We start from the raw sequence: 14,774 nt of genomic DNA, 5'->3' as shown, positions 1-14,774 counted from the left end.
TAGATATATATTACATATATTTATATATCTGTAGTAGTTTTTATTGTCACAGTTTTACGGTATTACTGCCCTACAACGCTTTCCATTTCTACCTAATGTTAGCTAGAAGAGAATGCCTTATGGCGTTAAGCTCGTCTTTTGTAAAAGTTACTTTGATCAATAAAGAATATGGCAAAATCTCCAGATTTTTGTTGTACACAGGTCTCGGCTTGCCATATGTTTGTTTAAACAGTATAAACAGTCATACTCATAAATACAAATGTTTGCACCGTGCGAGGAATAGAACCCGCGACCATCGGTAGTAAAGCGGTGTGTTAAACGGCTAGACCACCGAGGCCGTCGCAACATACATATATAAAGAACATACATAAATGTATTCAATTCAACTGGCAGTATCTATGCGCATGCGTCGATCTTCATTACTATACGAGTATGTTAATTTTGTCTTACATTGTGTCACCTTTTGTTTGAATACAGATATATATATATAGATATAGAACATGTTTAACAATTTCAAGACGCGTAATTATATATAAAGAGTATCTAGTTCGTTGAAATACAATAAGTATTTGTTTTAAACAGTGTTTTTAACTTTATTTTAGCAATTTTTGCAATTGTACATAAACTAAATGATAAAATTATAATGCTAAATCATATTATGTAATGCGTATTATTTTAATTGTGACAGTGAATTTGATGGGATTGGGAAATTTAAATTAAATATTGTAAGTATACTTCCTTACATAGTATAAAACGAATTCGCTTCAGCTGTGTCTGTACGCTGTTGTTTTTAGCAATAGATAGAGTGATTCAAGAGGAAGATTTATATAACTAGCTGTACCTGCGACTTCAACCGCGTCGAATTTAACTTTATAAATCTGAAATAAATATTTTTTTCTAAAATAAAAGTAGTCTAAGTTACTCCTTATTATATCAGCTACCTGCTAGAAAAAGTCGACAAAAACGATCCAGCCATTTCAGAGATTAGCCGGAACAAACTGACAGACAGACACATAAAAATTGTAAAAAATGTTATTTTGGTGTATGTACCGTATTTGTGGTCATATGCATATAGTAAAAAACGGTCATTTCAATATTACGAACAAAACACTACAATTTTATTTATAATTATGTATAGATTAATACATGTAATCTCGTGCGAAACCAGGCGGGTATCTAGTTATGTATGATAAATATAGGTGTATAATAGGTAGCTAGGTATGTGTAATTTACATATGTATTAGATCTTTATAATTATTCCATTATAAATACGATAATACTACTTTGTTCCTGCAGTCTTAAAAACATTTCTATGATAAAATGTAATATTGCAGTATTAATATTTTAATGTAACAAGGGCTACTTGACTGTTATATAGTATACTAAGACCTTTAAATATGCAATTTAGATACACAGTATATGTGCCTACATAAACTATTATATTTTCTCGGGGACTCTACGTACGTAATACATTGACGGTGGTCGTTGAAAACACTCAGAACGATACAAACAATCATACTTATGAATACAAATGTTTGTATCATGCGAGGAATAGAACTCCCGACCATCGGAATTTAAGCGGTATGCTAAACTGCTTGGCCAATGAGGCCGTTCTATGTTTGATAATGCTATACCTCCACTAAATATGAAACGCTAAATATAATTGGCAGTATATTTTTTTGTCTAACTCGCAGGCAGATAGGCCATCCAGTTTGTTGTATCATTCGAGATTAGTTTATCTCGAGACGATTGTGAGTAAACATCTCGTAATAGTTGTTATATTATGTAACATTATGTTCAGAATTGTGTGTTTTGTGTTAACCTGTATGTGTTATTTAACGTAAGTAGAATAACCATTACTAATGAAATGTAGTTGCACCTACTATTTTTATCCTTACTAATCCTAATTTCCTTACTAATATTATAAATGTGAGAGTAACTGTCTGTCTCGCTTTCACGCCAAACCTACTGAACATATTGAAATGAAATTTGGTACACAGATAGTCTAGACCCTAAGAAAGAACATAGGCTACTTTTTAAAGCGAAAAAGGGGAGATGAAAGTTGGTACAGGAACATGGCCATTTCAAAAGTTAGGAGCTAGAGACTTATTTTTAGGCTGTTTATTAAACATAAATAAATATGGCATTCAAAGTTTATAAAAATGTTATCCTTAAGGGGTTAAATAAAATAGAATAGAATGAAAGTATACATGTAATATCGTCATTTTTAAAGCTAGAACGATGAATCTTTTTTCTTTGCTTTTTTTGGGTTAGATTTTTAAATTTAATATTTTTTATTTATTTGGCCAAAGTATGCGGATGAAGTCGCGGGAATTAGTAGTGACAAATAAATTTCATACATAGGAAATGCTAATCTTATTGAAATTATCTCGTTCACATTTTTAGTTTCCACAGACATACTAATATGTTATGAATTATTCTAGTTTCTTACATAATTTGCTAAAACTATAAAAAATTTCATGATTATTATTAAAAACAATTTAGATACTTATTACATCAAATTATGTCAGCCTATTATTGTCATTTAATATATATATTACTAGTGGCTTCGCACGGATGCATACAGATATGCCGGTAAATTCAATGATACAAATATATACCACATGTATTATATATGTATAATACATGTGTTATAATATAAAACATTTATTTTGAATCACTGTATATATTGCTGTAAACTCCATTAAAATCCGTTGTGTAATTTAAAAGATATAAGCAAACAATACTAAGTTAGTTTAATACGATGTAAATATATTACTTTACAGTCCTCTATTATTTAAATAAGCGCTTACTGTATAGCAATTGTCTATCAATAAAATTATTAATCATACTTTTATACATTACTAAAGATACAACCGTGGAAATATGTCTGTCTGTCTGATGCATTTTCACGTTTAAACGGCTTAACGAACCTTTAAAGAAAAATTGAGTATCACAAACGATGCTTTTTATCTCAAAATTGAAGACTAAATCACATGTTCATCAGGTTTTTTACAATGTATAGACGGGTACTACAAATCTGACATATGTGGTACCCGTCGTCTATATGCCTCAACAATACCACGGATATCACGTTATCATGTTACGTACTTGATACCACTAATTCGTCTATTCTGGAGAACTAAGATGTCATGCCTTTCATGATGTAATTACACTGCTTAATTTTACACAGCAACCGAATCTCTGCTTACGAAGCAAACTTGTACATACAACAGTCTTTCTCTGGGGAGAAGGGGATTGTTCGTAATGTGGACTGATGAATATGCTGGCAATGTAAATTTATCGGGTCGACCTTCAATGGCTCACTCTGGAAAAATTCACATTCCTGGTGAATTTGCCACAATGGCATATCTAACCTGACGCTCGTCTTGTCATCCTCTACTAGTGCCCCGTCAGTGTAAACCGTTAGCGCAGGCGGGGACCATTCCATTGTCGTCTATTTAGGAAATTCCTTTCTCTATATTCCTAACTACACATAGATGTGCGGTGTAAAATATTCAACTATTTACATATATAATGTTATATTTATACAGTTTTGTTATAATAATACATTTCTAACAAACGGGTCAAAAGTTATCCGTATAAATATAACTTGAATAATAGTAATTATTTGTAATATTAGATAAGTTATTATATTTTGAACTCTCAATCTATAGTATTGTGGTAGGTACTTCCTCGTTTATAATATATATATAGTGATAAAATATATGTATAATTTGTAAATTTATTTATGTACCTACCTAATTATAGTTTTAGTTAATTTATTTAGCTAATAATATATATGTATATACATAGCATCGATCGGAATTTGGCATATAAATATGCTAAAAATAACAAAATGTTTAATCTTTTTATATATATATATATATATTTTAAGACATATTTTATCTTAAATACTGTCACCACAAACTCTATTATAGTTATTTATATACCTGCCTTGGCTTTGCATGGTTGAAAATATTCTAGGAATTTTTTTTTTAAAGTCATATTAAAAGTTTAATGTAAGTTACAGTCCATGTTACTCGCTGATAATATAATGATAATAAACATTTTATAAACAAAAAAAGACTTATTACAATCGATTAATATGCTTTACATTTTATCCATCATTAAGAAACGAACATAAAGAATTAAATTCTTCTGTTGTATACGTAGAGCTTAGATTATTATACATTATACATGGTTATAATATAATATAAAAGAAGTTACCTCACTGTTCTTTTAGATATACTCGTAATATACCCTATGTCCATCCTCAGCACAGTCTATCTTCATATCAAATTTCATTAAGATTCATTCAGCCATTTAGTCGTGTAAAGTTCGCAGACAGACACATCGTCGAATTAATAATAGGAAAGTGTATATTGTACTATTTATAACAATTACTATTTTGCCTATACATAGAAGATTATGTTACCATTCAGAATATCTTTCAATTCATATCCCTGACGGGCTTAGGTAGCGAACTTTGAAAAAGGGCGAGCACGTTGGATCTATGTAGGACACAGTGCTGCAGGTCTTAACACCTGAAAATAGCCCAAAACCGTCAATAATAAAAAAAAAACATTCAGAACACTATGTCTCGTATTCCAGTGTTATGGCGAAGGAATCTAAAATTGTGATTGACAACGATGCGGGCGGTGATGACGCTATGGCAATATTTCTTGCTCTATTATACGAGAAACATTTTAATGGGTAAGTTTACACCATTTAAACTGAATCCTTATTAATATAATAAATGAGAGAGTAACTCTGTCTGTCGCGCTGTCATGGTTACTTTTGTCGATAATTAGCACATGTCACTTCTGGCGTTTGCGGTGGAAGAAAACCTATGGCAAGTTACGGTAACTGTTTACCATCAGATGGACCATATGCTTGTTTGCCACCATCGTAGTATAAAAAAATATATCCTTTTACTTTTTGACCTTAATATATTCCTTCTATGGTATTATTATATATTTCTATCAGTTGTTTAGCACCTATAGTGCCTGTATTGTATGGTATCCGTAGTCCTAGATCATTAAAAAAATAATATGCTATTTTTTACAGACCAAAATTGATTGCGCTAACGACAGTGAATGGAAATACAAATGAAGAAAATGTTTACAAAAATAACCAGAAGATATTGAAAGTAGCAAATAGACAGGATGTAAGTAGGTATTATTACACTAGGTATTAGTACCAGTATTCTTACACCTATCACAGAGAGAGATTTTTAAATTCATTTTTATAAATAAACTTAATAAATATTTGATCAATATTAAACATTCTTTCATATATAGAAAGTTATGTTAACAGCGAGAAACAGCTAAGTTATCAAGTATGTTTGGTTGCAGGATATAGCTCGTTAATTATAAATTAGAAAATTAACATGTCAGTCTGTTATGATGTTTTAATGGCCAATACCAACATAGTAATAATAACAAAATAAGTAGAGTGCTCAGAAGATAGTATAATGTAGCTAGCTTCTAACATTATCAAAGAAAATGCATAAGTTACAGGAAGTGCGACGGCCTCAGTGATCTAGAGGTTTACCACAACGCCTTACTTCCCATGCCCGCGGGTTTCATTCTCCGCACGGTACAAACAATTGTATTATTGAATATGATAGTTGGTACTGGTCTGGGTGTTTTCTATGTATATAATGTTATTTAAGTGTTTATAACAGTGGTCTAGTACCAATGACACAAGCACTGCTTAGCTTCGGACTAGATGGCGCTATGTCAATTGTCCAGGGTTATTATATTATTATTATAAGCATGGTAGTCGAGACCTGGAGAATCCTTAATTGAAGAATTCTAAAAAAAGAAAAAAAATGTACATACCTAAAACCCATAATAATAGTTCTGATTTTTCCACTCAAGTTTAAAAGTAGCTTAAGTCAAAAAGAATGGCAAAACAGTAGCTATAGCTTAGTAATAATACTTTCCAGGTACCAATATACAGGGGCTCGCAGAACTCTTTAGTTGTAACACCAGATGGCGGAAACTATTTTGGATTTGATGGATTAGGTGACGCTGGTGATGTGTACGCAGATTTGGTTCCATGTAAGGAGGAGAGTGCCGCCGTAGCTCTGATAGAGCTCTCTAAAAAACATAAAGGTAACTCGTAAGTAATACGGTTAATAGTATTTACATTAGTAGACTAGTACAACCATCTACGTGAGCAATTCTGCGTCAAGCAGCTTGCTTAGTAAGCTATGTTTCCCTTTGTAACATGAGATATGGCAGTTAAATTACGGGGTTGGATAAAACTTTGACACCGACGTTAGAATAACACTTATTTCCCAAGAATGATAACCTACGACAGGTGCAACATCGGAAACTCACAAATAAAGACGATCACTATAAATATAATGTTTACAGTTCAAAACATAGTGAAAAAAGAACTTAATTTCTTGTCTATTTTTGTTGTAGAACTTTCATTATTGGATCAATTAGCCTACCATCTATAATCTTGATATTTCAGATGAATTAACAGTAATCACAATTGGACCTGTTACGAACGTCGCAGTTGCCATTAAATTGGACTCCGGATTTTTGGACAGAATAGCACATTTATACGTTGGAGCTGGGCACATACATAGTAAGTGTGATATATTTTACTAGAGTGGACTTAGTAGCCTTTTAAGTTTGAAGAACAAGGTGCTAAGCAGTTTACATTTACCTTTAGATGGTCCTGGTTTGAAGACTCGCATTATGTACCTAAATATTAGGATTCATTAACAATAATATTGAACAGAGATTAAGTGCGTAGCGGTTTCTATCTTGATTGTCGCATGCCTAATCCTTGTTGTTAATTAATTATAAGTAAATCAATATTTATTTAAAAAAGCAACACACAAGTTTCTTTCTCATTCTTCTTGTGATGAGTCTGCATTCCAAATGAGCGGTAGAATAAAAAAACTTGACTATTCAAAAGTTCTTATATTAAGTTTATTTGAATAAAGATTATTTATTTTTGTTTCTATTTCTATTAATAAGTTTAGTTAACACTCAATAATTTTCTGCCTTATTAAAAAGGCCTTTTCCATACTTGCATGTAACTGAAAGCTGACCGTTTCAGTTACATGAAAAAATTACTCCGTGCCAAATAGCGAATGATGTTTACCAACCAACGAATTACACCTTGTACAAAGTTATCTGTCTGCGTATCTCAGTTCCATCTACTTCACCAGTTAAGCAGTTTGCTTTGTAAGCTGTGTTTCGATTGAATGCGCGGAGACGTAATCTGGACTAGCTTTACACTGAACTTAAATCTATGTTATGTGGAGACGTAAACTAATGGAAGGGTTCCGAGTGTTGACAGAAATATTACAACTGTAGGCACAAAACTTTAGCTTTGCAGTTTTTACTTCCATCGTTATATTACCTACATAAAAATATCAATTATTTGAAATAAAACTTTAACGTTTAAACTTTAAACTATGTTTTGCAATGTATGTTACTTATGAGATAAAAACACAAATAATAATTGTATTAATGGGAGAGCGTTTTATAGGTGAGGATCGCCACTTAATCAGATGGTCAGTCAGTTTGTTTCTGATTCTAATTAAACTGACTTGTATTTTTACAGGTGATGAACACTCAGATCCCGAGTTCAATACCAGTATGGATGTTGAAGCTTATCACGTCATCGCTCAGAATGCCAGCCCGAGTAAAGTCACATTTTTCCCATTTTCACAAGTAATGAAGCATCTTAATTTGAGTACGGTGAGTTTTACCCATTCCTGTTATTTGTAGGTATATACCGGTAATATATTTGTCAGTAGTAATATATAGATCTATTTGGTAGTTTTTGTTAATAAGTAAATAGTAGTCGGCTAAAAAAGTGGCATCTGGTACCATGTCAGAACCTCCACGCGGTTCCCCGTGGAAACTATCATGATAAATTCCTTGTGAATGTCACGGTGGACTAACTGACCTGATCTCATGTTCATTCTCCACTGGTGCACCGACAGCGTAGACCGTTAGATCAAGCGGGTGCATATGCCATTAGGATACTAATGGAAAAAGGATACACAAAAATAGACGGACATTAAGTCACTTCTTCAATTAGTAAGTTTTGACCTAATCTATTATACCTATATGCTATTTTCAGGCATGGAGAGAAGAAGTATTGGGAGCTATAGACACGGATATAATAAAAGCACAGAACAAGTATGAACAAGTAGTACTCAAGTTGAGCGATAGATGGCAGGCTCTAGACCCAGCCACAATAGCTGTGGCTATCAAACCCGACTTAGTTGAAGAGTATCAGTATTCGAACAATGATGTGACACTGTGTGGTGAGTTATACTTACCTACAATTCAATGTAACGGCAAATTAATAATAAAATCAGGACAGCGCTATCTAGTTCTAAGCTAAGCAGAGCGTGTTATGAATACTAGACAACTGATACAAATACTTAAATATTTTTCTAAATAATACACACAGGAATCACCCAGACCGATACAAACAGTTGTATTCATGAACATAAATGTTTGTACTATGCGAAGAATCGAACCCGCGACCATCAGACGCTATCGTCGCTGTGTGCTAAACCGATAGACCAGACCAGAGGCCGTTGGCACAAAATTACAGTACGGAGGCATGACATCTTAGGCCTTTAGAATATATCTGGTATTTTGTAATGATGCGATAGAAAATAACTCTTAGGCGTTACCACCACGAGGTGGTTGTACTAATTCTCAAAAGAGCCACCAGTCAGTCCACCAGAATTTTCTCTGTCATTTGAAATATATTCCGTTGAAAGTTGTTTGCTAGCAATATTTTTTATTCAAATAAACTTAAAGCATATAAATATTAGCACATTATAACGATTACGCAATACAAAAACAATATTGAAAAAAAATATATTATTGATGTCAAAGTTGGCGGTATATTCATTAATTATTATTTTTGATCGCCATCTACCATTCCGTAGAAATGATTCCTTATCTGACATTTTGTGAAGTACACAAAAATGATACTAGGAGGCGCTGTAATCTATATATATATTTAAATAAAATTGGAGTGTCCGTTTGTAATATTGAAATAACCGTTTTTTACTACATGCATATCAATATAAATACGGTACATACACCAAAATAACATTTTTTACAATTTTTGTCTGTCTGTATGTTTGTTCCGGCTAATCTCTGAAATGGCTGGATCGTTTTTGTCGACACTTTTTCTAGCAGGTAGCTGATATAATAAGGAGTAAGGCTACTTTTATTTTAGAAAAATAAAGTTAAATTCCACGCGGACGAAATCGCGGGAATAGCTAGTTACAAATATAGCTGTGCTTGTGACTTCATCCGTTTCTCATATTTAAGCTACATTAAAATCCATTCAGTAGTTTTTGCGTGAAAGAATAACAAACATCCATCCAACCACACTCACAAACGTTTATAATATTAGTAAAATAATCTTCTGTCTACATTTACTATTAAAATTACATATAGGCATGTTGGAAGTTTCAAATATCAAACCTTATGCTACAACAGAAAAACAAAAGGCAATTTGAAAATTATATTTAATATATTTTTTAATTTAAACAATCCCTTATCCTCTCCATCACAAACAATAATTATTTTGTATATCAATATATTTTCTAACATATAAACTTTCAGGAGATAAAAGAGGAATCACGACAAATAAATTTGTCCCTAAAACGGAAGCCAACGCAAGAATTATTCATTCTGTCAAAGAAGAAGAATATAAACAGTTCCTGCTAGATGTGTTTTTGGCGGACAAAAAATTGCAACGTTAACAAAAAAATAAATATATTCTTTTCCAATTACTTGTATTATATTTAGTTTCATTTAATAATAATAATCTCAGTACAATTCACACAACGCCATCCACACCCAAGTTAAGCTACCTAAAGCTTGTATTATGGGTACTAGATAACTGATACAAATACACAGATATATATTTTCTGCGTAAATATATATAATACATAGTAAGCACCCCAGACCGACACAATACAATCATACTTATGAATACAAATGTTTGTGTCGTGCGGGGCATCGAACCCGCAAATATTATAGGAAGTAAAGCGGTGTGCTAAACCTCTACATCGAGGTCGTCATTTAGTTTAATTTACTATCAAAATATCATTATAACAATACTAAGCATTGCTATATGTAACGCTAAATGCATAAACGGAAAAAGAGGTGACTATCCATAATTTTCATCACATATGAAGGACCCTTCATATGTGATGAAAATTGTGACATTCTAGAACAAGAGGATGGGAAGAGACAGAATACAGTGTAAAAAAATATTGTTGTCATTTGTATTAAAACTTTTATTACTCACATTGAAATGTGACTATGACAATATTTTTATTAAAAACAATATTAACATATGCAGTGTGACTACACATTAAAATCTCACTTTCTTTACAGTCGTTTGAAACTAAATATTTAATTTACAATTTTCGCATCCTTACTATTACTATTACTATTTATTGCAAAGAAAAATAAACACAAATTATTATGTTAAGACTAGTTGTTTACCACAGCTTCATCTGCAATTACAACAAATTATTTTCAGAATCCTATCAGACATTCTAGAATCTCCTAAGTCCTGTGGTTTAAGCTGTATATGTCAGTTAGTTTTTGTTTCGTTTTGTGGAGTCATGTTACTTTAGTAATAGAAAAAAAATCTGAGACCCAAATAATGGAACGGACATAAATGCTTGTATTCAAAGAGGAACATAATATTATACCTATATGCACAAATTATGGATTCTACAGCCGGAGGTTGTAAAAAAAATCCAACCTTTTTCTTAACTTAAATTTATTAATATAAAATAATAATTACAATGCTTATAGTTCGATGTTAGAACAGAATATGATTGATTTATATAATTCTATAAAAATGAAATGTAACTATAGGCATGACGCGATATGGCGTGATGCTCATTGCTGATCAAGCATTTGGTGCCGCGTGCAATGTTTATTGGGGACAGTGCAAATGCAGCAGTCCTTCTATACTAGGCTTGCGTAACACCTCCCCTCGTAGAACAGCGACTATTGAAGACGTTTGTCGTAAATTGAGCTGGGGGTTGCTCTGGGTTAACTCTCCTTGTTTCAGGAACAGTGTAGATTCCTTCCATTTCCATATGGTTGACTGGATGAGCTTGCCTGGTGTTGAGGTATTTTATGCGGAATTTATAATATGTAATGTCACAAGCAAGTACGCAAGCACTTACTAGTATTGCATATATCGGTATAGTCGTATGATATATACCGCTATTATTTTCTGTCTGCAGTGTCAATGGAGGTGCTATTGACATCTTCATATTTGTTTCATGCAGGTGATCCAGTTTGATCGAATTCAGTTTGAATGCGGGTTTCAGGGTTTCGTAAAGGTCTTGTCCGCAGGATAAATGTCTTTTCGTTGGAGTTGGAAAACTCACACTGTAGTGCCTATTGTTGAGTTTCTCGTAAGCTAATTTTGTTAGTGAAACAGTAATGGGGTTGCATGTGCGGTCCCGCTGCTGCGTGGTGATGAGCCTCTGGATACAGTCTTGGGGTGATTGATTCTGCATATTGCTGGGTGCGCCGCATAAGTACCATCTGCTCGTCTTCGGACATTCTGTCTCTATGTATTTAAAATCTTTCTCATGAAGAACAAGGAACGGATGGGGTGGTGATAAGATCTCGTGGTGATTATTGGATATTATACATAATTTATACATATCATACGTAAAAGGATAGATGATGGGAACTTTATATATTATTTTATAATCTATATAATATGAACCTAACTTAATTATATAATATATTTCTCTAGTATCTAAATCTATTACTACTTTATCTGTACCATATATAGCAGTTATGTTATTAATCATAGTGCGGATTGTATACGAATCTAAAAGAGAATGGTGCATAGTAGAAGTTTTTATAAAAGCTATTATAGTTAATTATAGTTATCGCTTACTATATCTATAATTTGAGATAAATGGGCATATTTTACTAAATCATAGTCTCGTGTAGCTTCGTTTTCTTTTATCTTACCTACTAAAATGTCTATCTTATTCTGATTTGTTACTATATTACTTATGATTTTAGAATATTGAGCAGTCCAATCTTTAGATAAACTAACATGTGCATTAAATTCAGATACTATTTTATTTTCATTATCTTGGAGAGATTTTATTACCTCGTTATACTTTTTACTATTAACCAGGAGCGTCCTGAAACAATTGGGCGCTTTTAGGGACTCTTTTTAATCTAGATTTAGCTACAGGACCACGTTTTTTCTTAGTATAAATATGTATAGGGAGGTCTGCCATTACAACGTCTTGTGTGTAACGGGGCACTAATTTTTGTCGGGAAGCAAAAGGATTTTTTACAAAAATCTGTTGTTCTGGTGAATACTGAAGTTCAGTTTCACGATCCTTATTATGATTTTCAGTAATATTTTGACGGGAGGAATTACAGAGTTCATGAACTGAGTTATATACTAATTTCATTTTATCTTTATGGTTATTCATATATAATGGCCTATGCGTCTATTATAGACGATTTATGGCGTAATGGTCCGTGAACAGCTTTTTTCGTGGCTGTATAAACCGATACGAGAACGGCATGGCCTACCACAGGCCCGACAAGGGAAACTATCGGCAGTAGTCTGTACTGAGCCGCCTAGGTGGCGCTTCCGTCTCTTGTCAGCAAGCCTTTGAAGCCAGGCATCATCGCAAACCCTTCGACCCTCCATTACGCGTTTGCGCCAATCTGATCTATTGGTTGCGAGCTTTTCCCAGCTACGGTGGTCTATTTGAAAAGTGGCCATGTCACGTTTGGCGCAATCCTTAAAGCGAAGCAAAGGCCTCCCTACATCTCTCTTTGCATTCGCTATTGCACCGAGCAGAACGCGTCGTGGTAAACGAGAGGGTTCCATTCTGTGCACGTGCCCTAGCCAACGTAGGCGCTTCTGTTTAAGAAATGCTGTCAAACTAGGCAGCTGTGCGATTTCTAGAATCCTCTCGTTGGTTACCCTGTCACGCCATGAAATGCCCAAAATTTTGCGTAGACAACGCATGTAAAAAGTGTTTAATCGACTCTCTTGTTTTGCATACGTTGTCCAGGTCTCGGCTCCATATAGGAGAATGCTTAGTATGGAAGCCTGAAAGACTACCATCTTGGTCTTGATAGTCAGGTATTTGTTGTACCATACTCGCGTACTAAGCCTCCCAAACATAGTTGCCGCCTTGCCAATACGTGAGTCGATCTCCGCTTCAAGCGAGAGATTGTTTGACACGGTCGACCCTAAGTAGCAAAACCTGTCAACTACCTCTAACAGCGTGCCATTTAAAGAAATTAAAGGGGCTTCTTGAATGCCTTGTGTTAGCACAACTGTCTTCTTGGTGTTAACATACATGGCGTACAGGGAGCAGGCCTGAGAAAATTTGTCCAACATAGATTGAAGCTCAGCTGCAGAATTGGCCACAAAGGCGGCGTCATCGGCAAAGAGAAGACTATCTACGAAAAGGTCCTCGCGGTTTCTCTTAGATTTGAGGAGAGAGATGTTGAACATATTTCCGTCGGTCCTTGTATGCAGATGGATACCCTGGTGGTCATCGCCGAATGCTGTGTATATCAGGAGCGAGAAATATATTCCAAACAGGGTGGGAGCCAAGACGCAGCCCTGCCGCACACCTCTGCGAACGTCAAACGATTCAGACGACTGGCCGTTAAAAACTATGGTGCCCCTCATATCCTCGTGGAAAGATTTAATGAGGCTCAGGAGTTTAGGTGGACACCCAATGCTCCCCAGCGCCGAGTACAAACCCTCCCTGCTAACCGTGTCAAAAGCTTTGTTGAGGTCAACGAAAGCCACAAACAGGGGAGTATTCTGCTCTCTACACTTTTCTTGCAATTGCCTGAGTGTAAAGATCATATCTACTGTGGAACGCTGAGAACGGAACCCGCACTGTGTCTCTGGGTAAATGCGCGCCGCAAGCTTTTGGAGTCTACATAGAATAACACGTCCAAAAAGCTTGCCAACTATACTCAGAAGGGATATACCACGGTAGCAGTTGCAGTCGCCGCGGTCACCTTTCCCTTTGTATAGTGTTATGATGTTGGCATCTCGCATATCCTGTGGCACATCACCCGCTTCCCAGCACTTCAACAAAAGATTCCGCAGGATTGGTTTCGCGCATTCGAGTTTAATTATTTCAGGGTTATTCATATATTGTTGTAATAAATGAGTTGAGAGATCTATATCAAATGGATCTCGAGGATCAAAATGGCCAGTTACAATTTCAATCGGTTTACACTTTGTAAAACTATGTATACTACTATTGTAAGCCAGAAGGGCATATGGCATAAGATTTATTACCGATTCAGATTTATTATTTATTTTTAATATACGAAGGTGCTCTAGAATAGTTGAATGGAATCTTTCTACGATACCATTCTCATTCGGTGTATGAGGAGCTATTCTGTGGTGTTGAATTTTATGAACCCTGACGAATTCTGATATAAGTTGGTTGGTGAATTCCGGTCCATTATCAGTAACTATGGTTAGAGGTACGCCATGATGTGTACAAAAGTTTAACAACCCTTGCACGACACTGATGGCTGTGCCATCCCTTAAGTGGTAAGCTTGCGCATACTTAGAAAAAGCATCTACTATAGTTAGAAATTTCTCACTCTGTATAGTTAATAAATCTAAATGAACTAATTCTAATGGTCTTGTGCCTGGTGGAACAATTCTGAACTGTTGTTTGATGGGATTGCGGTCATATTTTG

The 14,774-nt window shown here is 34.4% G+C and overlaps 1 protein-coding gene across 2 annotated transcripts; it reads left to right on the top strand.

The window, feature by feature from the left end:
• The first annotated feature begins 1,404 nt into the window (after positions 1–1,404).
• Positions 1,405–9,832, top strand: LOC131844400 (nucleoside hydrolase-like). 2 transcript variants are annotated; one of them, XM_059193283.1, is made up of 8 exons: positions 1,405–1,840; positions 4,615–4,716; positions 5,071–5,170; positions 5,954–6,122; positions 6,490–6,606; positions 7,597–7,733; positions 8,122–8,308; positions 9,636–9,832. In XM_059193283.1, exons 1-8 carry the CDS (start codon positions 1,794–1,796, stop codon positions 9,773–9,775), a joined length of 999 nt encoding a protein of 332 aa, XP_059049266.1. In that variant the 5' UTR covers positions 1,405–1,793; the 3' UTR covers positions 9,776–9,832. The 2 variants fall into 2 exon arrangements, with proteins under 2 accessions (XP_059049266.1, XP_059049267.1); XM_059193284.1 differs by having other exon boundaries at positions 1,688–1,751.
• Positions 9,833–14,774: the final 4,942 nt, after the last annotated feature.

This window comes from Achroia grisella, unplaced genomic scaffold (assembly GCF_030625045.1).
Source record: "Achroia grisella isolate CSIRO2021 unplaced genomic scaffold, CSIRO_AGI_Agris_v1 utg402, whole genome shotgun sequence".
Classification (NCBI taxonomy): domain Eukaryota; kingdom Metazoa; phylum Arthropoda; class Insecta; order Lepidoptera; family Pyralidae; genus Achroia; species Achroia grisella.
The sequence above is the reverse complement of the archived record's forward strand: the minus strand, read 5'-3'. Positions and strand labels throughout refer to the sequence as shown.